This window comes from Lactuca sativa, chromosome 5, assembly GCF_002870075.4.
Source record: "Lactuca sativa cultivar Salinas chromosome 5, Lsat_Salinas_v11, whole genome shotgun sequence".
Taxonomy (NCBI): domain Eukaryota; kingdom Viridiplantae; phylum Streptophyta; class Magnoliopsida; order Asterales; family Asteraceae; genus Lactuca; species Lactuca sativa.
In genome coordinates this window covers 201380611-201407942 of record NC_056627.2, presented here as the reverse complement: position 1 = coordinate 201407942, position 27332 = coordinate 201380611, and the positions used below count along the sequence as shown (strand labels likewise).

Here is a 27332-nt window from a genome sequence, read left to right as displayed (position 1 = left end):
ATAGTGACCAAGCATGTAACAAAAACAAATAGCAAGGACCTTCCGAGTTAAAAAAAGAAGTTAGGGACTAAGCTCGCAAATTACCCCAAACCATAGGGACCATTTGTGTAATTTACTCTTTATCTTTTTATTTGGTAATAACTTTAAAACTAATAATAAGCCATTTAAACTCGCAGCTATTTAATTTGTTATTTTTTTCATTTCAATATATACTTTATATTAAAAAAAAACGTTGCATAGAAATAAAATGCTATTGCATCAATAATTAACTAATAATACTGTTTAAATATTATCAACATGAATGTAACTTGGTAGCCCCTATGTTTATCCAATACTTAAACTTGAAAAACCAAACAAGATACTATTTGTAACAACAATTATCAAGAAAACTGAGTTAATTTAAGCATTAAGAAATTCTGTGATTAAAAGGCTTCAACAGCTAGATACTCATAAGAAACAAGTCTAAGCATTTATTTGTACAAATGGATAATGACATTTTCTGTACTAATAGAAACAGATATTCTGGAACTAACACCTGCTACTTCCATTTCTCTCAAGATTGTGGATCCATAAATGGCTAAATAACTCCCAATCCCTTCCTGACTAATGATATAATAACAGTAATTAAGAAGAATTACCTAGAGGTTAAAACTTGGGAATCTTTTTTTTTTTTTTTTTTTTTTGTTTACATTTTTCCACCACCAGAACTGCTGCAAGCTTGATTTGGAACAACACCATTCCCGCCAAAATCACCATCTAAGCTCATTTGTTGGACTTCTTGAGGAGATAAGATCTTGATGCAACGTACACAGTTGACAAATTCTCTGAAAATGCATGCATATATCGGAAAATCCAAATTGTTATTGTTAATATATTAGACTAATAGTATATGAATATGATATATATTAAGTAGATTATATGATATAGTGGACTTACTCCCAAGGATCATCCCCAACAAGGAGAACATCATTCTCATGATCCACATAAACAAGTTTCCACCCAATTCTTTGTCTATCTTCTAGTTGACCTTCAATACCAAATCTTCTAGCAAGGTCTTGTTTAAGATCATAATACCCTGAATATGCGCTAATATCAATTGACCTTCCAACTGCTCCTCTCTTGTACACCTACACCAATCCAAATAAAAGTTTTTATTTTAACTCTCATGTATACTTAAAAAAAAAAAAAAAAAAAAAGACAAGAAGATTATAAATAAGGTCCCATTTGTTATACAAGGTTGTGTACTGTGACTGACATGCATTGGACTGAGACATGGACAAAAATTGCAACTTTTGTCTCATCCAAAGACATATACAATTTACTTTCGGGTTAATATTATAAAAAAGTTTATATATTGGATGTTTTCTGGTTTAAACAAAAAAAGGCCTTGTATTTTTTTCATTTTTCCAGAAAAAACCCTCGACCTTTTATTTTTTTTTTTTTTTTCTGAAAAAGCTCTCAGCTTTTTATTTCTTTTCTGAAAAAATGCAAGGTATTGTTTAGGAAAAAAATGAAGTTGAGGTTTAATCCAGAAAAAACACAATATATATGAAGTCTTTTATGAAATCATAAAAAACCTTATATTTTGTGTTTTTTCTTGGATTAAACCTCAACTTTATTTTTTGCTTGAAAAAGACGTATTTTTTCCGACAAAGCCTAAACTTTGTATCTTTTTCTGAAAAAGACCCTCAACCTTCTAAATGTTTCCAAATAAAACCTAAACTTTTTTAGTTTTTCTCGAAAAAAAAAACTCTCACATTTTACAATTTTTTTTGGAATAATGACTAAATGGGTCAGATCAGAAAAAAAAAATACAAGGTATTTTTCAGGCAAAAAAGAAATTTGAGGTTTAATTCGGAAAAAACACAAAATATAAGGTCTTTTATGAGATTAACCCATGCAAGGTCTTTTTTAGGAAAAAAATAAAGTTGAGGTTTAATCCGGTAAAAACACAATATATAAGGTTTTTTTTTTTATGAAATTAACCCTTTTCTTTCCCATCAAAAAAGATGGGTAGAGACATGAATGCCCTTCTCATTCTCATCCAAAATACCCCTAAAAAGTTAAACATCAAACCTTGGTATACGTCCGCATTCTCTGAAACGGTTGTGGAGGTGGGGCCCACACACCACCATTCAATAACCCGCCATCATTAATAGTCGAATCAATGGAGTTAAAAGTGATATCAGGAACACCAAACGACTGAGAAACCATGGAAGAAGAAAGCTCAGGTTGAGTATCTTTCGCAGGGTTTTCATAGCTTGAAATCATACCACCTCCCCCTGAACTTATAGTATTTTGAAAATCTTTCATTCCTTTTGTAATCAAAGGCTCAGGAATCATGGATGCCATTTCCACCCCAAATGGGATATCTGGTATCGAATCATTTTGAACTTCACCATCTTGAATCGTATCTCTAAATGGCAATGCCTGTGAAGAACTGAAAGATATTTGATTTTGTGAAAGGCAAACTGAAGTTGCTGATGAAGAACTGTCTAAATAATCCATTTGGGGTCCACCAAGATTGTGTAAATATGTCTGTGGAGCTAAAAATCCTTGGTTTTGAACCTTGGAAACCTCCACTGAAGGTTTCACATCTGGCTTTTGCTGAAATTTACCAAAATTGCCATTCCCTGATATCATTTCCAATCCACTTGTGTTCATTCCAGAACCACTGTTCATAATCGGCACCACCATGGAGTTGTTCGTTGAAGGCGATGTGGAACACGACGGAATGTCATCACTGATTCCGATTCCGGTTCCGGTTCCAGTCAATAAGCTGCTGCCATTTGTCGCGAGGTGATTCGTTGGCCCTGTGACTTTTGTTTGCTGAGAAAGATGAGAAAATCGGAAATTATGTTCGTTGCTATTGTTATTGTTATTGTTATTTCTCATTGTTTGCTGAGGTAGTGACGCTATTGGTGCTTGCGAGGGTATTTCGGTCATTTGGGTGGTTGGAATCGACCTCGGAAAGCTTTGATCTTGTTGTGCTAAAAGTGATTGTTGCTGTTGATGAAGCTTCTGTAGAAGTTGAATCTGATTTTCCGGCATCTTTTGACTAATTTGTTGATCGGGAAACTGGTTGTTTTTCTGTTGACTTTGATTGACCACCACCACCGCCGCCGATGCCGCCGCCGCCATCTGTTGCTGTTGAAAGTTTTGTTGGTGAAGAACATTTTGAGACTGAATTTGGGTTTGATTGATTGGATTTTGTCTAGTGGTTTGTTGGGTGAGGTCTATGAACTGTGGTGGCTGCACCATCATGGTGGGGGCGGGTTGTGGTGGCTTTTGGTGGTTGAATTGTAGGTTGTTTTGAGTGAGTATTTGCGACTGTTGTAAACCTAACTGTCGCGAAAGATCTTGTCCATTATAGTTTTGGAGAACAGATCCTGTTAATGGGTTTAAGTAGTTGGGTTGGACTTGGATTTGGTTATTTTGTTGCATGTTCATCCATTGAACTAAGCTTAATCCAGGATCCTTCATGGACATATCTTCACCAATCCATGGCATTGTTCTTTTGTATATGTTGTCAAGATCCAATGATTCATCACCTGTCAACAAAACGAAAGGAATCAGATTCCTTCTAGAATGTTCCATTCCATTCCATTAGAAAACTAAACAAAAAACATGATGACATGGCAATTGTATTTGTACCTAACATCCCTTGTCGTGAGCGCTTCGGTTGATAAAATGGTGTTGTGGGGCAGATGAAAAACGGAGCGGTAACCGGTTCGATTTCCCAAACGGAAACCCGGTTTCGTCTTTCCCCTGCGGTCGCTTCATCCCAACCAACCTTCACTCAAAAATTAAAATATAGTAAATTAATTATAAATTTATAGATTTATAAAATTAACCATTTTATTTAATAATTGAAAATAAGAATTACCTGTAAGTTACACCATTGAGAATTTTTCCATCTAACACCATCGAGATCACTGATGCCTGTAATTGTTCCCATATATCTTCTTGTTCCGGACTCTTCTGTTTCAAACATCATCCGGAATCGCATTCCGAGAGAGATTTGATTACTGCAGACGGATTTGTAGTACTTGGCTAACGGAATCACGAATTCCGACGGACTTGCCCTGGTTTACAAGATCAATGAAATGATAAAGCTGGGAGGATGAGGGCATTTTCGTCTTTTGTTTTATTCACATGAGTGATGAATCACAAATACCAACGTACTTTCTTTAATTTGTTCATCATAGCATTGAAAAATGGGTGAATCTTGTAAAAGACCTTATATTTTTGTGTTTTTTCCCGATTAAACTTCAAATTTATTTTTTTTTTTTGCATGAAAAAGACCTTGTATTTTTTCATTTTTTCCGGTCTGGCCCTTTTAGTCATTTTTTTCCAAAAAAAAAAGTTGTAAAACGTGAGGGGTTTTTCGAGAAAAACTAAAAAAGCTAGAGGGTTTATTTGGAAGCATTTAGAAGGTTGAAAAAAAAAACAACGTTGAGGGCTTTTTCGGAAAAAATGAAAAAATACAAGGTCTTTTAAGGCAAAAAATAAATTTGAGGTTTAATCCAGAAAAAACTCAAAATATAAGGTTTTTTATGAGATTAACCCTTGAAAATTTTACCAATGTCATTGAAATACAAATCAGTTTTCACTTGTATACCTTTAATACAAAGAAGTAAAAGTAGGATGATATAATGAATAAATAAATGAAAGTATGTTGCTATTTCTTGCATTATTGACTTAATTAATTACCTTGGATTATAAAAAACAGTGAAAGGACTATTGTTTGCAGCTGCATGAGCAGCAGCAGCCAAGATTCCAATATGCATACTATCACTTGACAAAACTGAGGATGATAAATTGGCTGGTTGTCTGTTAGCTCTTCTAATACCCAATAAAAGCTGTTGCTTTTCATCCCTGTTCATAAATATATAACAAATTATTATATAACACATGAAAAATAAATAAAGTTTTGATATGGTAAATTGTTAATGCCATTATTACCTTATAAACAAGACCGAATCTCCTGCAAAAAGCCTCTTCCCACTAACAAAAAGACTCCAACCAGTTGTGAGTAAGTGTCGTTTCGGTTGCCCTGTATTTCAAAAAATTATTTCTTTCAAAAAAATATATATATATTTAATTTTTTTAAGTTTTTGATTTTAATATTTGCTTACCACGATAGATATGACGAAATGTCCATACATTGTCATGTAAATCCCTGGCCACAAGTTCTTGTGCAGGTGGTTGCATTGAAAAATCCTATTAAAAAAATTATTTCTTATTATTACATAAACCATAAAATGTTGTATATTTTTATAAAAAAATTACTCACAAGAGGTGGAAAGATTTTTTCAGCTGCTCTACGAGGAACAGAAAATCCTCCATGAGTACTTGTATCACTTGCTGTTAAAGTTTTACAAAAAAACTCAGTTTGTGGCTTGTGTGCTTTCATTAAAAGATCTGACCTCAATAATGCTTCTTTATCAAACTGCAAATAATTGTAAATATTAAATAATTATATATTTTATTTAATTTGTGACAAGGGAAAAACAAATGTTAAAGTCATTGAAGATCATACTGAAGGAACTGGCTGTAGGGTCATTTGAGCATATACTTCATCTGTTTCTGTATCAGCCTGAAAATTAAATTTTTTTTTGGAGTTAATTATATAAATAAATAAAACGTTTTCTTTTTTTTTTTTTGTTTAAAAAACAATTTGTATTTGACTTACATGCAATGTGACATTATGAAGGATGCATAACAATTTTGACTGAAGATTTGGATAATTTGGAATTTGTGCATCCACATCTTTCTTCATAGATGCAGCAACCTGAAAACATGTATTATAAGTTATAACGAATTATTATTGATAAAAATTACATCTATTTTAGTAAATTAAATCGGGTTCATTACAAGAAATAACAATCTACTTTCATTGATTTGTTTAGTATAACTATAATCAAAATCGTTAATAATCTTGTACATAGAGGGCAATTAGGTAATTTGAGCTCGAAGATTTATTTTGAGAAGGAAATGACACGTCGGGTCCACAAGAAAGCATATCATATGGTATTTATTAAGTTTTTGCATCATAAAAAGACAAAAGAAATCAAAGCTTTAATTAGTTGAACTTGTGGTAATAAAGAGAAGTTGCAGGGAAGAAAGTTCCATCTCACCAACCATAACCATACCATGTGCATCTAGCAATCCACCATTAATTTCATTTATTCTTTTATACCCTTTTGTAATAATAGAATATATATATTTTTATTTATTTATATGAGAATATAAGTTTCCTTTATCCTTTACAAATGAAAAAAAAAAATTACATTTACATATCCATCATTTTCCTATTCTTAACAGAGAAATTCAACATCGATTTTTTTTCCAAAGTGTTGTCATTTTCTCGAATACTTTGTAAACATAATTATCCAAAATCACTTTATCCATAGTTCCATACATACAACATTTAATATGAAAATAAAAAAATAAATAAACAAACTCTTACTTTCCTTAAACTTGACATGTTTTTTTTATGGGTGTAACTTAATATACTTTTACAAGGCAAGTTTGTTACTACCATTTTTGGAAGTAAATCGAGCTTGAAGAACAAAAAATATTGAAACATGATATATCATAAGTAAATAATAAATACCTTTTTAGAAGATGATATTGTAAACTTTTACCATTTTTATTATTCCTTAGTACAAACAAATATTCTTTTTTCCTGAAATAATATTAATTTTCATTTTTTGCAACGCCATTACCAACAACCCACTGTACAATGATTCCAGAACTGATATCGATCTCGTTTTCCTCTTTTTTCTTATGCATTTATTAGTTGTAAATACAACTGTTCTAACCAAAATGCTAGTGCTCTATCACTATCCTCTGAAACACAAATTTTATAGCAACTTATCCATTAATGTTTAATTTATGGCCTGTAAAGTTTCCAAGAAAGTACTGCTTGGAGTAGTTGTACGTCAAGCATCAATAGTTGTACATTTTCTAGATTTGTGAATGGGTACCAATGGAAGAATTTTCTTCTAAGAAAACTTTATCAAAATTGCTAACGTGAATGAAAATGATGGAAACCTAGGAATTTGTTCGAGTATTGGTTCATGTTAGTCTACATAGGCGTATGATAGCAAAAGCTTAGGAAAGCGAAAATGAAAATGAGAATTGAAACCTGTTCGCTGTGGCCTTGTGGGAAATAGACGACGTGGGTCCCAGCCGCCGGTAAATTGACCAGAGGTCCGGCGCAGGCTTGCCATAGCTCCGGATTTATTAACCGATTCTTCTCTCCAACTATTTCGAAAATACGAAAGTAAATAAAAAAAATTACGATTGAAAAGGAACTTTACTACTACATTTTTTAATCTATAAAGTTTCATAAAAAAATCCAATCGGTCGGAGATTTAGAAAAATTTCGGAGAAAGGAATTGAAATCGCTATGAAGGTCCGATAAATTAGAAGAAAAATCATTCAAGTAGAATTTCAGCAAACTTTATGTAATGGATAAGTATTTAAGATGAGAAAGAGGATATTGAGCTGACCTTCGCCGGGATTCGCCGTAGTTAAAGAGGATCCGGAACTGTTTGCCGGTGTTTTCATTGCTAGTTGAAATCAAATCGCCGGCTGACGTAGTCTTATAACTAATGTCCGGAGAGTTCCACCGCTAAAGATCCATCGGAGCTTAGGTTTACTATCAATCAAATCCGAAAGATGTTTGACTGACTATACAGGCTTGTTATTCCAGCTGCGAAAACTGCTCTTCGGAGAAAACGCCTAAAATCAGATGACCGGCGGTGGTAGCCGACGTAACACGCCGGAAACAGAAAAACCAATAGACAAACCTATATTAAAAAACACAAAGTTGCCGGAAAAGGTGGATGGGGGACAAGATGAAGACCGGAGACGCTTTAATAAAGGAGAGTTTGCCAAGTATTGCAGGGACCAAATGCTGCACCTTTGCCCCCTCCTCTATATCTCTCTCTTCGATCAATATCTATCTCTCTCTATAAAACTTTGGATGTATATATCTGAATCTCTCTCTAAAAGTTTTTGTATGAATATGTCTGATTCTCTCTTTCTCTCTCTTTCTTTCTCTTTCTTCTCTTCTGTGTCTGAAAGCAATCTTTCTCTCTCTGCTCAATGGGGAGACTCGCCAAAGAAAGGGAAAGGAGGGCTCTCAAGGTTGACCAGCGGGGTTATTTCTGTAATTTTATATTTCCTTTTTAAATATTTAATAAATTCATCTACTTCATTAACTACTTCATTAACACATTAACTACTAGGTTAATAATATAAGCAAAATCCAATAATAAAATTTTGCAGATTTTATTTTGGATGTTATAAAAAATCAAATACTAGTATAAAAATACAGGTATAAATGGGCTTCTAGCCTAGCGGTATCAAGTGGTGTCCTCCCTTCTTGAAGTCCAGGGTTCAAGTCTCGTTGTGGACATAGGTGTTAGTTTAGGTGTAGATTATATATTTGTATTTGTCGATTCAAAATATATATATATAAAAATACAGGTACAACAAGAATTTCGGGATATGTATAAATTAGCATTTACTTTCTATCCTCAAAGTAAATAATCAATAAATCGTTACAAATTTAACAATTTTTCCATTTATATATATTTCAAACTTCTTTAAAAGATTTGACAATTTTTCCATTTATATATATATTTCAGACGGGGTTATTTCTGTAATTTTATATTTTTTTTAAAATATTTAATAAATTTATCTACTTCATTAACACATTAACTACTAGGTTAATAATATAAGCAAAATCCAATAATAAATTTTTGCGGATTTTATTTTGGATGTTATAAAAAATCAAATACTAGTATAAAAATACAAGTACAACAAGAATTTCGGGATATGTATAAAATTAGCATTTATTTTCTATCCTCAAAGTAAATAATTAATAAATCGTTACAAATTTGACAATTTTTCCATTTATATATATTTCAAACTTCTTTAAAAGATTTGACAATTTTTCCATTTATATATATTTCAGATGGGATTATTTCTATAATTTTATATTTCTTTTTTAAATATTTAATAAATTTGTCTACTTCATTAACACATTAACTACTAGGTTAATAATATAAGCAAAATCCAATAATAAAATTTTGCGGATTTTATTTTGGATGTTATAAAAAATCAAATACTAGTATAAAAATACAGGTACAACAAGAATTTCGGAGTATGTGTAAAATTAGCATTTATTTTCTATCCTCAAAGTAAATAATCAATAAATCGTTACAAATTTGACCATTTTTCCATTTATATATATTTCAAACTTCTTTAAAAGATTTAACTAAAGGTTTTATTATATTTAATTTATATAAAATCAAATAATATGTAACATGTTATTTGTTAGATAGTGGCATGGTTGCTTCTCGCACTTTCAAATTGTATGTTGAGGCGAAACTTGAAATAAAGCTCTAGCTTTGATAGTAAAATATATAATCGTATAAATAGCTAAACTTCTAAATAAAATTGATGTTGTTATGGTCGATGTGATGGGTTTTGGTCATAAGACATCCTATGTGCTCATACAAACCCTAATGCTTGGATCTAGGTTTCTCTATTGTACATGCAAGTTATCCAAGACTATAAACCCTAATTCTAGCATTCAAGTAATCATATTAACATGAGAATAGGTTTAAGATAATACCTTGATTGTTATGTAGCAATAACAATCCCAAATCCTCCTTGAATTGACTTTGGAAGGCTTAGAGTCACAAGTGTCACTCCTCTAATGGCTCACAAACACCATAAGCAAGAGGATGAAGAGGAGAGAGGATGGAGGCTGCCCAAAACGTGTTCTAACCCTAGAAAAGAAGTTCCCCACGTTTTTGAGCCTTAAGGGTTCTATATATAGTGAGGCTATTAGGATTATCTAACAAGGAAACCCTAATTTGGTTGCTTAAGCCCTAAGCAACTCATAGACTCCTTTAATCAAGCCCTTGGACGATTTCCTTATGGGCTTCCCATAAGAATTCGTCCACCTCTTGATTTAAGACAATCCATGGCCCAAATTGCAATTATCTTATAATTACAATTCAAGTCCCTTAAGTTTAATTAATCTCTTTTAGTCACAAAACTAATTTCCAATTAATTATTGACTAATATTAATTAAACAATATGATTTTTCCTTTAATATATTATTCCCATAATATATTAATAAATCATATTTAATCATTTCTCTCCATAATTCATCCTATCAAGTTGCTTTGGTGAAGGCAACCCAAAAGGACCATGCACCATCGGGTCAAGTACATACCAAAATAGTTATGGACTTAGACACTAATCCAATAGTCTCCCACTTGGATAAGTCTAATAACTATTATGCGTATGACTTCAGATCCTGATCTGCAATCGTAGCTTTCCAAAGCCGCTGTCAACTCTGATCCTATCAGATACGTGTGTCCTTAGATAAGGGGTCATATATTCCTCCATTCTAGATATCATATGAGATATGATTTCAAATCATTCTCTTTGTACTATATCTCGATTCCCGATTTATGACGACTGACTAATTGAACAAATCAAATTAGCCCTAGCCCGTTCGAGCATTTACGTTTGTCATCACTAAACCATCGAGGGGCCCAAAGATATCGCTTTTATCCTACTTTGGATAAAAGGAACGGATAAACTTTGATACAATGCTTGCTTGCACTCACTCACCGAATCACACACAACAATATGTTTTATAACACCAAGTTACTAGTGCGTTTACATATTATCAATGTGCAACCGATTTGCAAGATACAACTCACACATCTCGGTTTCAAGAATATAAGATGTTATCGTCTCACCAATCACTCGTGATACAATTCATGGAGTGATCCAAGTGAGCGTGGGTTTAATCCAATGCTCAACTCACATTCATAAGCACTCATGAACGTTGCAGCAACCATTTGCTTATGTCTAATACTCTTTTAGACAATCCACACACCAATTCATGACAGTCTTCATTCATATCTACTTCCAACATATGAACGACTGTGGCCCATTCTAATAATTCGATTATTCTTAATAAATTCAATTATTCCGGAAGTCAAAACATGCAAATGTGAAACACAAGAATAATACTAATCCCATATGGCCTCAACCCTTTGAGCATAAATAAAACACCTTTTATTTATCACCATATTGATTACTCATTATTTGTCGTTTCGGGTAATCAACTTCTTACTTGAATTATTACACTTGTCCCATGCTCTTAGCATGCACACAATGTTTACCTATGGTTCTTACTTTGTGAAATAGATCACATTGAACACATTTCCAATCATTCTCATTTCACAACTCCAAATCCTTTTTCATAAGTGTGAGAATATCAAATTCTTGTTACTTATAAAATATGCTAGATTCTAACATTCTATGCAATGGTCCTTTTGTAATGTCACTGCACCAAAGTCACAAAGACTATTGCCAATGATATTACAAAGTCCTCTATCGGAGATTGTTACAAGACAACTCCTTAGATATGATGTCTCTCACTCAAAGTACTTGCCTTTGAACATCCTTTTGCATAAAAGTTCCTAATCTAGTCATAGATTTTCAATATTCAATTCCCAATATGGATACAGTTCCATTTTTTTCATATGACAACTTATTCTTAATAGAATCTTATCTATTCGTAATGATGTCGATATGGTCCATCCAATACGGAAACATTTCCATATTTTCCAATACTATACTTCCAACTATTCACAAGCGACCAATCCTCGTCGAACTTTGGATTGTCCTTCGATAGTTGTTTAATTATTTTAGTCAAAACCAATTCTAGTCCCTTTTCCCTCTAAATGCGCTCGACATTTGGAAAAATTTAGAATGGTCAAACATTAAAGCATTTGCAATCGATCCTATACCCGAAGCGTATGGGACACGACCCATAATGTTTTATTTGCTATGTTCTCAAAATGCGCTCGACATTTGGAAAAATTTAGAATGGTCAAACATTAAAGCATTTGTAATCGATCCTATACCCGAAGCGTATGGGACACGACCCATAATGTTTTATTTGCTATGTTCTCAAAATTCGAATTGTGAAGAGGAATGCCGTAATCATAATCGAAATTTTAAGAACACACTATGTACCCTTGACTAAATTTATTAACATTTCTCAACCTAATCCTTTAGATTCGAAATGAAGCATAATATTCTCTCCCTTAATTATAGCAAAACAACCTTACAACCCTTACGACTTTGCAAGGTATAACTCTTGTTTTCTATAATTAATATTGCCAACTTGCAATACGTGCCTTAATAATCATACATTCATAACTTTTGTGCTCCCACTATCATGATGATTATTATAAACATAACACTTATGCTCCCACTAGCTTCGACATGTATTCAGAAACAGCTAAACTTTTAGAAAAACAATACTTATTGAATTTCTTAAATTCATGTTTCTAATACTTAATGCTTTGATAATCTTTTATCAAAGCTTCTTGAACTTATACACCTTTGCCTTAGATAGTTCATATGTGTGTGTAAACAATTGCCAAACCTCACAATTCAAATTATGGAAAGGGATACCGTAACCATAATCAAATTCGAGAATGCAATTTTACAATCACTATCTTCTTAAAATCTTTCTTAGTGAAAGTATTTCCTCACAATCATTTTCATGAAGGAGGAAATCTTATGACACATAGATTTAAAACGGTGTATTTGTTCCTATCCATGTGAATTTGTCAAAACCAAAGTTCACGACAAATTCAACCTCATATGGATCGAACTTTCTTAATCTCGATTTCTTGCCTTATGGTAGCACAGCTGCCCACCATGTCTTCCAAGTAGTTAAGCAGCTCACCCTTTCCTATCAATGTACCTTTCATTGATTAAGGTGCTTTGCCTTTTATGCGTTCAAAATGAGAACTCATAGGACTCATATGCATAATTAACTCAAGTGGAACGGCATAGAAACAAAATAATGTCAACACGATAGGTTGTAAACCTCAACTCGTGTGCTAGTGATGATCGGTAAGGTTTATTTGATTTGTTCTTGAAACCTTTCAAGACCATTAAGACTCCCACTGACTCCTTGACATATAAGATTCTCTTGTCAAAACATTTCTTGACAAACAAATATTCAACAGTTAGTGTAGCTTTAATCAAAACTCTTCATAAATTGGTCCTATTTGGTCTTTGTCTTATCCAAGACATCACAACTTTCCACATTTGATGAATGTTACAAACCTTCTTAATACTTTTCACTCAATGTCACAATCTTAACGTTAAGACTTGTTATTGGAACGAAGTATGATTGACTTCTTGATTTAACCATTTCTTCAATCCTTGATTCCTCTTCTTAAACATTGTGACATCCCTAAAATCTCGGCCAGAAAAGACCGATTTTCATTTATGCTTTTAAAATAATTTCTGAGTAAATCCTTTTGATTTGAAAGAGTTGCGGAATTTGTTCCCAAAAACAAAACATGATAAAACAATGTTTACCAAAGCATTTCATAAAAGAAATGTATTTTTCATTATATAATCAAAACTCGGGGTGTCATGTTCCGATACAGACCAATAAGCATAAACGATAACATTACAAGTCATTCAACAAATATATACATATACAGACTTGTAAACAAAACAACTTGATGGTTCATCCATCTTATGCCCTCGCGCCACTTCCTGTAATACAAATTAAAACTGAGTGGGTCAGGCTTGGGAGCCTGGTGAGCATATAGGGTTTTCAACCCACAATAAATAATTATATTTAATTTCCACTAACCAACAATAACCCAATTACCCATTCCCGTTATTCTCACTTTATGTCCCTAAAACAACTAACATAAGGGACCTAGTCTAAGAATATTTCATCGGGGCGACAACACATGCTTCGGGGGTTCCTCAGCAATATAAGTCAAATAAGGCAACCATGGGGGGGATGGAGTACATCGAATGAACACCCAAGTTCATTAACACCTACAGGTGGCGAACCTGCTAATGTTTCCACAAGACTATCTAGAAAAGTCCGTGGTCGTCATCTAAACTCCGCTAGATGACTAAATCAAACAACAACGAGACCTCTCATCTGTTTATTACACACCAACTATCTACCCATGTTCTACACAACATATTAGTAGATAAAAATATACATTTTTATACATAGTTTAAAAACCTGTATAGCATGCTTTAATCAATACATATTCCACATAACAGATGAGGCGCACACACACATAACACATATTTCATAGAGAATAAATCATATCTATGAGATAGAAGAAAGTGAATACACATTCACGCATATAAACAACGATATACTTAATACACTCAAACCATACTTGTATTATTATCGTGTTTATGACAGGTAGTATACACTCACTTGATCAGAAGATGATCAGACAGCACTACGACTTGCAGAAGTAGTAAATCTCAGCAGATCTGGAAGATCTTCACAAAAATCGAACTTCTCGCGGGCAGAGCTTCGGCTCGGGAACCGCACTTCTCGGGATCTTCGGGATCTCGGGACTTGCTTCGGGACTCAGGAATATTACCGGGGCTTCGGGGTATTTCTGGCATGCAAATCGATGCAAAACGGGAGAGAGAAGAGAGAAAATAGCAAAAGAACTCGGCTGCCCTCGCTTCCTATTTATAGGAGGCTGGAGCCTCGGAGTACGCGGGGCGTACTGGTCCGAATTCGTCACTGCGTTCGTCATCCGAAGCCACTTGCTGCGAGTGTCGACATCTTCGGTGTATGCGGGGCGTACTTCGGATCGGATCGCTGACTCCCCTTCGGATAATGCCGAATTTTCCAATTAAAATTAAATACAAATTATTTAATAAACTTCGGAAATTCATATCTTCTTCATACGAACTCCGTTTTCGACGTTCTTTATATCCACACGAAGGTGAGACTACGCTCTACAACTTTCGTTTAGACTCCGTCGGATAATTTTAACTTTATTTTTATTATTTATTTTTAATAGGCCGGGACAAAAAAACTTCGTTATAAATTCATAACTTCTTCGTTTGACGTCCGTTCTCGCCTAACTTTTTATCGCTTCGATACCAACAACGAGATCTTCGATCCTCGTTTAGATTGCTTCGACTCAAAACTGCTCGATCTCAAATCGAGTATTTCGGGCTGCACACCGCTAAGCCGAAACTTCGATAAATCATAACTTCCTCATACGAAGTTAGATTTGGGCGTTCTATATATATTTGGAAACCTCGTTTCAACTACTACAACATTAACCATAGATATCAAGTTTATTTTACACTTAAATTTTGACGCTTATTTTTATTCTTAATTAATCAAACCACATAATTAAGCAATTAAGCACAAAACACGTAACACTCAAATAATACAATCTTATTATTTCAAAATGGGTTACAAAGGTTAACCTAGACTATTACATTGCTAAAAATGGCAAGCCCGGAAACACAGGCGTTACAATTCTCTCCACCTTAGAATGATTCCGTCCCCGGAATCACACATCAACAAACAAATGCGGATAGCGACTCAACATGTCACTCTCCGTCTCCCAGGTGAGATTCGGCCCATTCGTGTGTTTCCATCGGACAAGCACTAACCCAACCATTTTGCGTCGCAACTTCTTAGTCTTTTAGTCAACAATTGCCTCTGGTTCTTCAATCAACCTTTTGTTCTTATCAATTCTCAATTCAGAAATTGGAATTATGTCGGGAACTTCTCCCGTGAACTTCCTCAAATAACACACATGAAAAGTGTTGTGGGTTCCATTCAGTTCTTCTGGTAGTTCGAGCTTGTAAGCTTGGTTCCCAATCCTCTGAAGAACTTTAAACGGTCCAATAAACCTTGGACTCAACTTTCCCCTTTTACCAAATCTTATAAGTCCCTTCCACGACGAGACTTTAAGCAAACCCGAATCTCCAATTTCAAAAGTCATCGGTCTTCGCTTCTTGTCAGCATAGCTCTTTTGACGATCTTGAGCTGCTAACATTCTTTCCCTAATTATTTTCAACTTTTCAGCAGTTTGATGAACCATCTCTGGTCCCATAAACTGCTTTTCCCCAGCCTCAAGCCAACAAGACGGCGTGCGACATTTCTGTCCGTACAAAGCTTGATAAGGTGCCATCTTTATGCTCGAGTGGAAACTATTATTGTAGGAAAATTCTACCAAAGGTAAATGTTCATCCCAGTTACCTAGGAATTCCAGGGTACATGCTCTCAGCATATCTTCAAGTGTTTGTATTGTTCTTTCACTCTGACCATCAGTCTGTGGATGGTAAGCTATACTTAAACACAACTTGGTACCCAATTCCTCTTGTAGACTTTTCCAAAACCTCGAGGTGAAACGGCTATCACGATCCGATACAATCGTTAACGGAACACCGTGAAGCCTCACAATTTCCTTCACGTAAGAATTCGCAAGCTTCTCCATAGACCATTTCTCCTTGGCTGCTATGAAATGCGCACTCTTAGTGAATCGATCAACGACCACCCAAATCATGTCGTGACCATTCTTTGTTCTGGGCAGTTTAGTGACAAAATCCATAGCAATGTCTTCCCATTTACCCATAGGCACAGGTAAAGGCTCTAAACTCCCGTACGGTTTCTGATGTTGTGTCTTGACTCTCGCACAAGTCACACACTCGGCCACATACTTTGCAACATCAAGCTTCATCGTCGGCCACCAGTAGTAGGGTTTCAGGTCCCTATACATTTTAGTGCTACCAGGATGAATCGAGTACATGGTCTTGTGAGCTTCTTCCATTAGAAGATCTCTGACTCCTCCTGTCTTAGGTATCCAAATCCGATCTTGGAACACCTTCAGTCCATGACTGTTTACACCGAACACCAACGTTTTGCCCAAACGTTCCTCCTTTCGGTCATTCTTTTCAGAAGCTTTGCTTTGAGCTTTCTTTATACTTTCCAAAATAGTCGAGACAACTTCAATTCTCAACGCTCTTGGCCTTTTCCTTTCAAGATTGACTTTCCAACTGAGAGCATCAGCAACAACATTAGCTTTACCTGGGTGGTAAAGTATCTCGCAGTCGTAGTCCTTGAGTAACTCTAGCCAGCGTCGTTGCCTCATATTCAATTCTTTCTGATTAAAGAGATATTGGAGACTCTTATGATCAGTGAAAAGTTTGCACTTCGTGCCATAGAGGTAATGCCTCCATATTTTCAGAGCGAAAACTACCGCTGCCAACTCCAAATCATGAGTCGGGTAATTCTTTTCATGCTCTTTCAGCTGTCGAGACGCATATGCTATCACCTTTTCTCTTTGGGTCAAAACACAACCCAATCCAACCCCAGACGCATCGCTATAAACAGCGAAGTCTTCAACTCCATCGGGTAAAGAAAGTATCGGTGCCTCGCATAGCTTCTTCTTTAGCTTCTCGAATGCTTCTTTATGCTTATCACTCCAAGCATAAGTAGCTCCTTTGTGGGTCAAAGTTGTTAAGGGAGTAGCAATCGAAGAAAAGCCTTGGATAAACCTTCGGTAATATCCGGCTAATCCTAAAAAGCTTCGAATCTCCGTGGGACTCTTCGGTTGTTCCCACTTCATCACAACTTTAATCTTTGCTGGATCAACCATTATCCCTTCTTGGTTGACCACGTGACCCAAGAATTGGACTTCACGAATCCAAAAATCACATTTGGAGAACTTTGCATACAACTTCTCCTGCTTCAAAACTTCTAACACTTCTCGCAAGTGTCTGCCATGCTCCTCCTGGCTTTTCTAGTAAATGAGAATGTCGTCTATGAACACTATCACGGATTTATCAAGGAACGGATTACAAACCCTATTCATCAAATCCATGAACGCTGTTGGAGCATTGGTTAGTCCAAACGACATAACCAAGAACTCGTAGTGTCCATATCTAGTTCTGAATGCAGTCTTCTCTATATCTTGCTCTCTTACTTTTAGCTGATGATATCCTGACCTAAGATCGATCTTCGAGAAATAGCTCGAACCTTGCAATTGATCAAACAGGTCATCAATCCTTGGCAACGGATATCTATTCTTTATTGTTGCCTTGTTCAGCTCTCTGTAATCAATGCACATTCTCATACTTCCATCTTTCTTCTTTACAAATAACACCGGAGCTCCCCAGGGCGATGAACTAGGTCTAATGAAACCTTTGTCCAATAACTCCTGAAGTTGCATCATCAGCTCCTTCATCTCCATCGGTGCTAATCGGTAAGGTGCTTTTGCTATTGGCGTGGTTGCTAGTAGCAAGTCTATTCTGAACTCCACTTGTCTATCAGGTGGTAATCCAAGAAGATCTTCGGGAAATACTTCCGGATACTCACACACCACTGGAATACTCTGCATCACCTTTTTTTCCTTCTTAGCATCGATCACGAATGCTAAATATGATGTACATCCCTTGGTCAAACACTTTCTGGCTTTCATTAGAGAAATGATTCCAGAATTCACTCTGCGTTTATCCCCATACACCATAAATGACTCTTTCCCTGGCGGGTTTACTTTAACTATCTTCTTCTTGCATAAAATTTCGGCATCATTGGCGTTAAGCCAATCCATTCCCAAAACGATGTCGAAACCATTAAGCTCGATAGGCAATAATTCCTCGTGAAACTTATTCCCATTAAGGTCGATTAAGATGTTTTTCATACGATGACTAACAGGTACAAACTTGCCACTAGCAACTTCGACTAGTAAAACATCATCTAGTCTATCAACATGCAAAGCTAGCTTTCTACCAAACTCATGCGAAATAAAAGGAGTAGTTGGCTCCAGAATCAAACAAAATTTGAGCAGGTAATTCGTTAAGAAGAAAGATACCTGAAGCGACATCAGCTTCATCTTTCACAGCCTCAAGTGTCATTTGGAAGGCTCTCGCCTTCGGCTTTGGTGGAATGTTGGGCTTAGCTGCCTCCTTCTTCTTCGGACAGTCTTTCAAAATATGCCCCTCTTCATTACAACCAAAACACATCCTTTTGTTGTTCGGACATTCATTGGCAAAATGTCCAACCTTCCCACACTTGTAGCAGGTTACATCCTCGCTACATTTCCCAAAGTGCTTTTTATTACACTTATCACACCACTTCGCTTCGCCTCCTTTTCCTCCACCAAACTTTTTCGAATCAGATTTCGAAAATTTGCTTTTCTTACCGAAACAAGATGTTCCCTCAAACTTTCTTTTCTCACCAACCTCAACCTTGTCGGTGGTTCTCCCCTTAATCATGTTCTCAACAGACTTGGCAGCCCAGATAGCTGCCTCTAGAGTATGTGCCTGACGTACTGGCACCTCGTACTCCCATGGGAGTCCCTTCGCATACCGGTCCACCTTTGTCAACTCGTATGGGACAATACGCAAGGCAAACTCCATCTTATCGATGAAGCTATTGGTGTATTCATCAACTGACATGCTGCCTTTCGTCAATGTCAAGAACTTGTTCTCCAACTCCAACAAATTTTGAGCCGAGCAGAATCTGCGCTTGAACTGCACCAAGAACTCTGCCCATGACAATTGCAGTGGCTCATTAGGGCTCAACGTCTTCCCTAGAGTGTTCCACCAACGAACGGCTCCACCTCGGAACTGACGCACTGCATAGATAGTTTGCAACTTGCCTCTGCAGCCACAAGTCATGAAGGCTAACTCCATTTCTGAGATCCAATCCATAACTCCAATCAGATCCTCCTTTCCATTGAAGGTCGATGGTTTGCAAGTTAAAAAGTCCTTGTACTTGCATCCCATTCCATCGTCCCTTCCATCATGGTTGTTTTGCCTAACTATCGGTGGGTTGGCTTGACCAACAGACCCATTGAAGTTTCCACCTTCCGAGTGCCCTTCATTTAATTCAGGCTCCTCCACACGAATTGACAGTTCTTCACGATTCTGTTGAAGCAACCGTCTAGTTTCATCCATCTGACGATCCAACATTATTTGAATCATCATTTGCACACCAGCCATGGTTATTGGCTCAGGTGCTACTGCTACGACAGGTACTTGTTCAATCACTGGTGGTTGATTCCTGTTTTCATCAGCATTTCCAACTCCACTTCTGGTTCTCACCATTTTGATCTACACACCGAATAAGGTGAAATTAGATCCTCAATCATGATAGATATTCAAATCTTCCTTATCACTCCGAAACGTTTACATGCTAGTTCTAATATCGTAGACGTACGCTTAGAATCCTACACACATAAGGGTTCTAGATCCGGTCGGCAACAGACCATAGATCCGAACAAATAATATCATATATGGCAGCATATAACATTTAGCACATAAAGCATTTTAGGCAACTTTCCTAAAATAAACCAGTACTCGTGTCTAAAATATAACAGACACACATCTCAAAACTTCACTTAGCATTCTAAGTTTAAGTCTAGAAATCCTACAAATTCCTAGTTCGCTTAAACTAATGCTCTGATACCAACTGTGAAATCCCCAAAATCTCGGCCAGAAAAGACCGATTTTCATTTATGCTTTTAAAATAATTTCAGAGTAAATCCTTTTGATTTGAAAGAGTTGCGGAATTTGTTCCCAAAAACAAAACATGATAAAACAATGTTTACCAAAGCATTTCATAAAAGAAATGTATTTTTCATTATATAATCAAAACTCGGGGTGTCATGTTCCGATACAGACCAATAAGCATAAACGATAACATTACAAGTCATTCAACAAATATATACATATACGGACTTGTAAACAAAACAACTTGATGGTTCATCCATCTTATGCCCTCGCGCCACTTCCTGTAATACAAATTAAAACTGAGTGGGTCAGGCTTGGGAGCCTGGTGAGCATATAGGGTTTTCAACCCACAATAAATAATTATATTTAATTTCCACCAACCAACAATAACCCAATTACCCATTCCCGTTATTCTCACTTTATATCCCTAAAACAACTAACATAAGGGACCTAGTCTAAGAATATTTCATCGGGGCGACAACACATGCTTCGGGGGTTCCTCAGCATTATAAGTCAAATAAGGCAACCATGGGGGGGATGGAGTACATCGAATGAACACCCAAGTTCATTAACACCTACAGGTGGCGAACCTGCTAATGTTTCCACAAGACTATCTAGAAAAGTCTGTGGTCGTCATCTAAACTCCGCTAGATGACTAAATCAAACAACAACGAGACCTCTCATCTGTTTATTACACACCAACTATCTACCCATGTTCTACACAACATATTAGTAGATAAAAATATACATTTTTATACATAGTTTAAAAACCTGTATAGCATGCTTTAATCAATACATATTCCACATAACAGATGAGGCGCACACACACATAACACATATTTCATAGAGAATAAATCATATCTATGAGATAGAAGAAAGTGAATACACATTCACGCATATAAACAACGATATACTTAATACACTCAAACCATACTTGTATTATTATCGTGTTTATGAAAGGTAGTATACACTCACTTGATCAGAAGATGATCAGACAGCACTACGACTTGGAGAAGTAGTAAATCTCAGCAGATCTGGAAGATCTTCACAAAAATCGAACTTCTCGCGGGCAGAGCTTCGGCTCGGGAACCGCACTTCTCGGGATCTTCGGGATCTCGGGACTTGCTTCGGGACTCAGGAATATTACCGGGGCTTCGGGGTATTTCCGGCACGCAAATCAATGCAAAACGGGAGAGAGAAGAGAGAAAATAGCAAAAGAACTCGGCTGCCCTCGCTTCCTATTTATAGGAGGCTGGAGCCTCGGAGTACGCGGGGCAAGTCCTCGCTTCCTATATATAATTAAAAGATTTATATATTATATGTATAAGACAAGTTAGTTAAATCGCTAGTACGCCTCATTCACAAAGTCATACTATAAGTGGAGTTTAAGGAAGTGACCTATAAAATAACCATCATTAGGTATCCACTCTTACCCACCGCTCTCTTGGGTGGTGGAGGGTCCTTAGCCGAACAGATTTGATAGAACATAATGTTGGGTGACAATAAAACAAGTTAACCACATCAGACAAATATCAGAACAGACTTCAGTGAACTTGCAGAAATAACACTTTTGAAAATGTAAATCAAGTGAACACAATATTTAATGTGGTTCGGTCAAGGTCACCTACATCTACGGGCGAACGAGAGAGATAGATAGATAGAGAGAGAGAGAGAGAGATAGAGAGATAGAGAGGATTTTACTAACTTCCAAGAACAAATACAATCACACGTAAAGGTTACACCTCACTTGAGCTCTAAAAACAAAAGAATCTCTCTTGCTTACTAACTGCTCCAAATGAGTGCTCTCAACCTCATAGTGATTACTCTCTTGAAATTTATGCACACATACAATGATGGAGATATGAGTCTATTTATACTTAAGGGATCGGACCTAAAACCTTAATGGGCCAAGCTCATTGGCCCATAGGCCCATGAATGGTGACAACCGATCATATTATGCCATGCAACATCTTCTGGAACATTCTTCCATGTCATACAACCCATGAGCATCGACATCACAATGATGGACCACCTTGACCATAGTAGAGCATCATGATGCATAGGTGGTGCATCATGAACACTAATGGCCCAACATCCATCATGGTGGCACAACATGTTGTATATCTTGATCAATACCAACTTCTAAGCATCCTTGAACGATATTGAGCATCATTGAGGACTTCATAACATAATTGGTTCATCATAGACCAAGATGGTCCATCTTGCGCCATCATGGCGCAACAGGAATATGGATGGCGCAAGAGGCATCGAGTGTGGCACAAGAGCATATAGGTTGGAGCAACATCTTTATCTTGGCACAACAATAACATACATGATGCAACAAGGCCATGCTTGGCACTACATCATACTCCATGGCGCAACAAGAGTACCCCATGGTGCAAGAGGGATACCCCATGGCGCAAGAGGGAGTATCTTGGCGCAAAAAGGAGTACCCTTGGCACAACAACATCCTTTTTGCCCCAAGTCTTCATCAGATGGCGCAACAAGGTCCCCTTGTTGCTCCATATCACTCCCAAGTGTTCCAAACCTCTTCCAGGTGCTCCAAACCCCCTTCTACGATCCATTCATTTGGCACTTGATCTATTCATTTGTCAGACGATCCATTCCTTTCTCAGATTATTCATTCCTTTGTCACGTGCTCCAAGAACCTCAAGTGCTCCATTGAGTTTTAATTTACCCTAAATGGTAAATTAAGGATTTAAATTTAAAGAAAATGGGAATAAGGGGCTAAAGGTGTCATTATGGGGAGAAGCTTGTATGAATCAGGGTTTATAACCCTTCATTCCTAAAAACCTAAACCTAAAAGTGGCACTCATCTTAGCCGCCACCCTACACCTTCACTCCCTCCAGCCGCCACTCTTGTCGCCGCTAAAGAACACTCGAGCGCCCATCGTCAAAGAGCCATTAGGGAGGAGCTTCCAAGAGCCGGGACCAACAATTGACAGCAGGCGACCTTTGGGTTGCTGTCAGATTCACATCTCCACCGCCATTACACCATTTCAGTTGAAGACGGGTTGTCGCCACCGCTACCCCCGGCCGATGGCGCCACCGCTGCTGATGTTCCACCGACGACAGCGACCACAAGAAGCTGCCACCCTTCTCCTTCTCCTTCTTCAGCCGACAACGACGAAGAGCCTGTTGGATTAGTGTCTAAGCCCGTAACCATATTTGTCAAGTACTTGACCCGATTGTGCATGGTCCTTTTGGGTTCCCTTCACCAGAGCAATTTGACTGGAGAAATAATAGAGAAAGATGTTATTATGATTTATTAATATGTTATAGGAATAATATATTAAAGGAGAAATCATATTTGTTTAATTAATATTGGTCAATAATTAATTAAGAATTAATTTTGTGATCAAGTGTAATTAATTAAACTAGAGGGGCTGAATTGTAATTATGTGATAGTTACAAAATATGGTAATGGTTATCCTAAATATGGGTTGAACGAATTCAAGGAGATAAGGATCCTTGAAATCGTCCAAAGGATAAAGGATAAGGGTTTTCAAGGCTTATCTTATTGTTCCTTGGTGGGCAAGCAACTAGATAAGGATAAGGACTGAAACCCTAATCCCTACACCTATATAAAGACCCCTTGGCAAATGAAATTCATCCATGCCTTGTCTAGGGCTCCTAGGGACAAATTTCATACTTTATCTCTCTTTCTCTCTCTCTCTCTCTCTCTCTCTCTCTCTCTCTTGCCTCTCCATTTTCTCTTGGTGTTTGTGAGCCATTAGAGGTACTACACTTGTGGTACTTGCTTTCAAAGACAAGAAGATTCAAGATTTAAGTTGTTATTAGAATATAACAAGAAGAGGTATGTGTTTCATCTTTCCTTGTGGATTTCGAAATTCCTAGAAGCCTTTTAGGGTTCTTCAAGTGTTCATAATGTTGTATAACTAATAGTGATAACATAGATCCAATTCTAGGGTTGCATGTACAAAACTCATTAGTGGTATCAGAGCCTTAGGTTAAATTGTTTTCAATTAGTATTATAAAATTGTATGAATTTGACATATTAGGGTTTATAGCCAATAAACCCTAGGAGGCAAGAAATTTCGAGATTAGGGTTTCCTAACCCTAATTTGCGAAAATTTGAAAGGGTTTTCAAATCCTTTCCTTAAGCCTCAAGATTTCGAAATCTGGGGTTTGAAAAACCCCATGATTTTCGAAATTAGCCTCCTCCCCAAGATAAGATCCTAAATTTTAGGGATTTGGATTATCCTATATCTTGTAATTATCCTTTAATGGTTATATATGGTAATTTAAGATTTTGAATTATCATATCCCATGATTTTCGAATTTTAGAGGGATTAAAAGGATTAGGATAAATTAATTGTTTAATTGGTAATTATTCTTTATGATTTAGATAATCCCTTATGATTTAATAATTTAAATTAATAGTTTAATTCAAGATAATTATTAAATCAAGAGTTTTAATATTTAAAATTTTAATTTAAATAGTATTAAATTTCGAAAATTTTAAAGTGAGATTAAAACCTAATTGTTTTGAAAAGTTTCAAAACTTTCCCTCAAGTTTTGGAATTTAAATTGTTTGATTAAAATGTTTAATTTTGAAAAAATCTAAATTCTAAAACCCTAATTTTGAAAAGTTCAAATTACACCCTTATGGTTTTATTAAATTAATTAAGTGTATAATTAAAAGAGAGTTAATAAATCCATAATGATATGGTTTATATTTAAATTAAAAGTGTAATTTATAAAATTAAACCACCTAGTATTTTAAAAGTGTAAAATACACCCTTATACTATATATATATATATATATATATATATATATATATATATATATATATATATATATATATATATATATATATATATATATATATATATATATAACATTGAAAGTCTATTATTATATATGTATAACTAAAATGCTAGTCTTACCGTTAGTAGGCCTCATTCACAAAGCCGATCTATAAGGGGGTATAAGGTTATGGCCTATAAAATGGTCATTTAATGGGTGTCCACTCTCACCCACCGCTTCCTTGATTGGTGGAGGGTCGTTAGCCGAACGGGTAGGATAGGGCAAACCCTTTCCATTAAAAGTATAATGAAGTATAAAGTAACTAAATGTTTTTCCAAAATTCTCAATCTTAGTTACTTTAGGCAAATGTGAATTGATGCAGTTCTATGAAATTACACTTTGTGCCCTTGCGAAGACGTTAGTGGAGCGCGTGTGGTTAACCGGCACACTAAATGGCTCTAAGTAAAGGTAGCAAAGGGTGACTCATTGTTTGTCATAGTTCGGTGGAGCGTGTGTGGTTAACCGGCACATCGAATAGGTGACTGTAATATTGGGGGCACCATGTAAGTTTGCATGGTTATTCACACCCTGTTTTGTGATTCTCGGCATCCCAGTCACAAATCGAGGGGCATATCGAGATTTAAACATGCCATTGAAAAGTTCAATGAATCTCAAAAGATCTAGGAATTTTCAATAGATTTAAAACTTAAATTTCTTTTTCGTTTTTCATGGTGGAAATTAGTGAATCGTCATTCACTTACCTTCAAATGCTCTGCAATTTGGGTTACGACATCCTTCTCCCAAATTGTAGAGTATTGTGTTGGGTCCTAGCCTTAATATCTCATTTGGGTGATTTATTAAGGATTCAATCAATCAACTAACTTGAATTTTTCTCCCATTTTGTAGATGTCAAAGTATGACAACTATGGTCTTCCCAAATCCCGTGGAACAAGCTTTTCACATGAAGATGATATTCTACGATTCGATTGGGGAACAAGAGATCATGCTTCACTTCCTCTACCTCCTCCTATTATTCTCTCTAACCCACAAGTTCAAAAGATTGAAAAGTTCAAACTCACTCAAGTCCTTTTGGCAAGTAAACATGAAGAAGGAAAGTCAGTGTGTGCACACGTCCTAGAGATGAAGTCACACATTGATAGGTTAAGAATGTTGGGATCTATTGTCTATGAGGAGATGGCTGTTGACTGGGTCCTTCAGTCACTTCCTCATTCATATAGTGAGTTCGTAAGAGAGTACTATATGATGAAACACGACGTAACCCTCATCGATATCACCTATATGCTTATTGTTGCTGAATCAGCAATGATTTGGCTTACTGAAAAAGCAAAGTTGATTGGTGAATCTACCTTCCAGACCTCTATGGATATAGGCAATGGCAACGAAAGGCATGTGATGAGACTAAAACTTAATCTTGAAGATCGATTAGATCTTAAACAGGTGAATAAATATTAAACAGCAAGAACACGAAAATAAAGAACAAGTCAAGAATGAATCAAACGAGTCGAATGATTAAAAATAAACCCTCAGAAGAGCTCGATTAAGAACATCAACTGTAGAGGATTAGTAGGTTTATAGGAACGATAAAGAGAGAAAACTGTAATGCTATCGTAATGCTATCGTCTTCTAGATCGTTAACCTAATATGCATGCAAGCATATACTTATATAATAAACCTAACGGACTCTCGGTTGGACAGGCCCAAACCGGAGCACAAAACATATGGACTAATAGCCGAGCCCAATGACGCAATCCTTGAACGAATCTTAAACCCAACAATCTCCCCCTTTGCGTCAATTGGAGCGAGATCTTCACTTGTTACTTGGGCCAGCAGCGGTGGCAGGTACTTTCTTCTTCACGGTATTAAACAGACGCGAGATGAGAGCCAGTATCGTCTGTCTAAACCTGATGTACCATTGGATCATATCGTTGAAGTATTTAATATCATCCGCTGCATTCTCTTTACACCTTTGGATGATCGACAACACGTGCTCTAGACAAGCAGTGGTGTAAAGATGTTTGTCAGCTAAAGCAAAGAGACATTTCTGTCCTTCTGCTCTAGTGAACATGACCGAATTGCGTCTCGGGTAGATCTTGCCCATTTTCATTTGATTGAGATCACTGGCCGATCCCAC

The 27332-nt window shown here is 36.2% G+C and overlaps 1 protein-coding gene across 1 annotated transcript; it reads right to left on the bottom strand.

The window, feature by feature from the left end:
- Window positions 1-377: 377 nt before the first annotated feature.
- LOC111918642 (auxin response factor 19) lies at window positions 378-8106 on the bottom strand. Its single transcript, XM_023914275.3, has 13 exons — window positions 7521-8106; window positions 7154-7272; window positions 5696-5794; window positions 5543-5599; window positions 5297-5452; window positions 5139-5223; window positions 4966-5056; window positions 4714-4878; window positions 3887-4085; window positions 3655-3793; window positions 2077-3551; window positions 937-1127; window positions 378-824 (listed from the first exon to the last, which is right to left on the bottom strand). The coding sequence occupies exons 1-13, from the start codon at window positions 7576-7578 to the stop codon at window positions 686-688; spliced, it is 2973 nt and encodes a 990-aa protein (XP_023770043.1). The 5' UTR covers window positions 7579-8106; the 3' UTR covers window positions 378-685.
- Between the last annotated feature and the right edge of the window lie 19226 nt (window positions 8107-27332).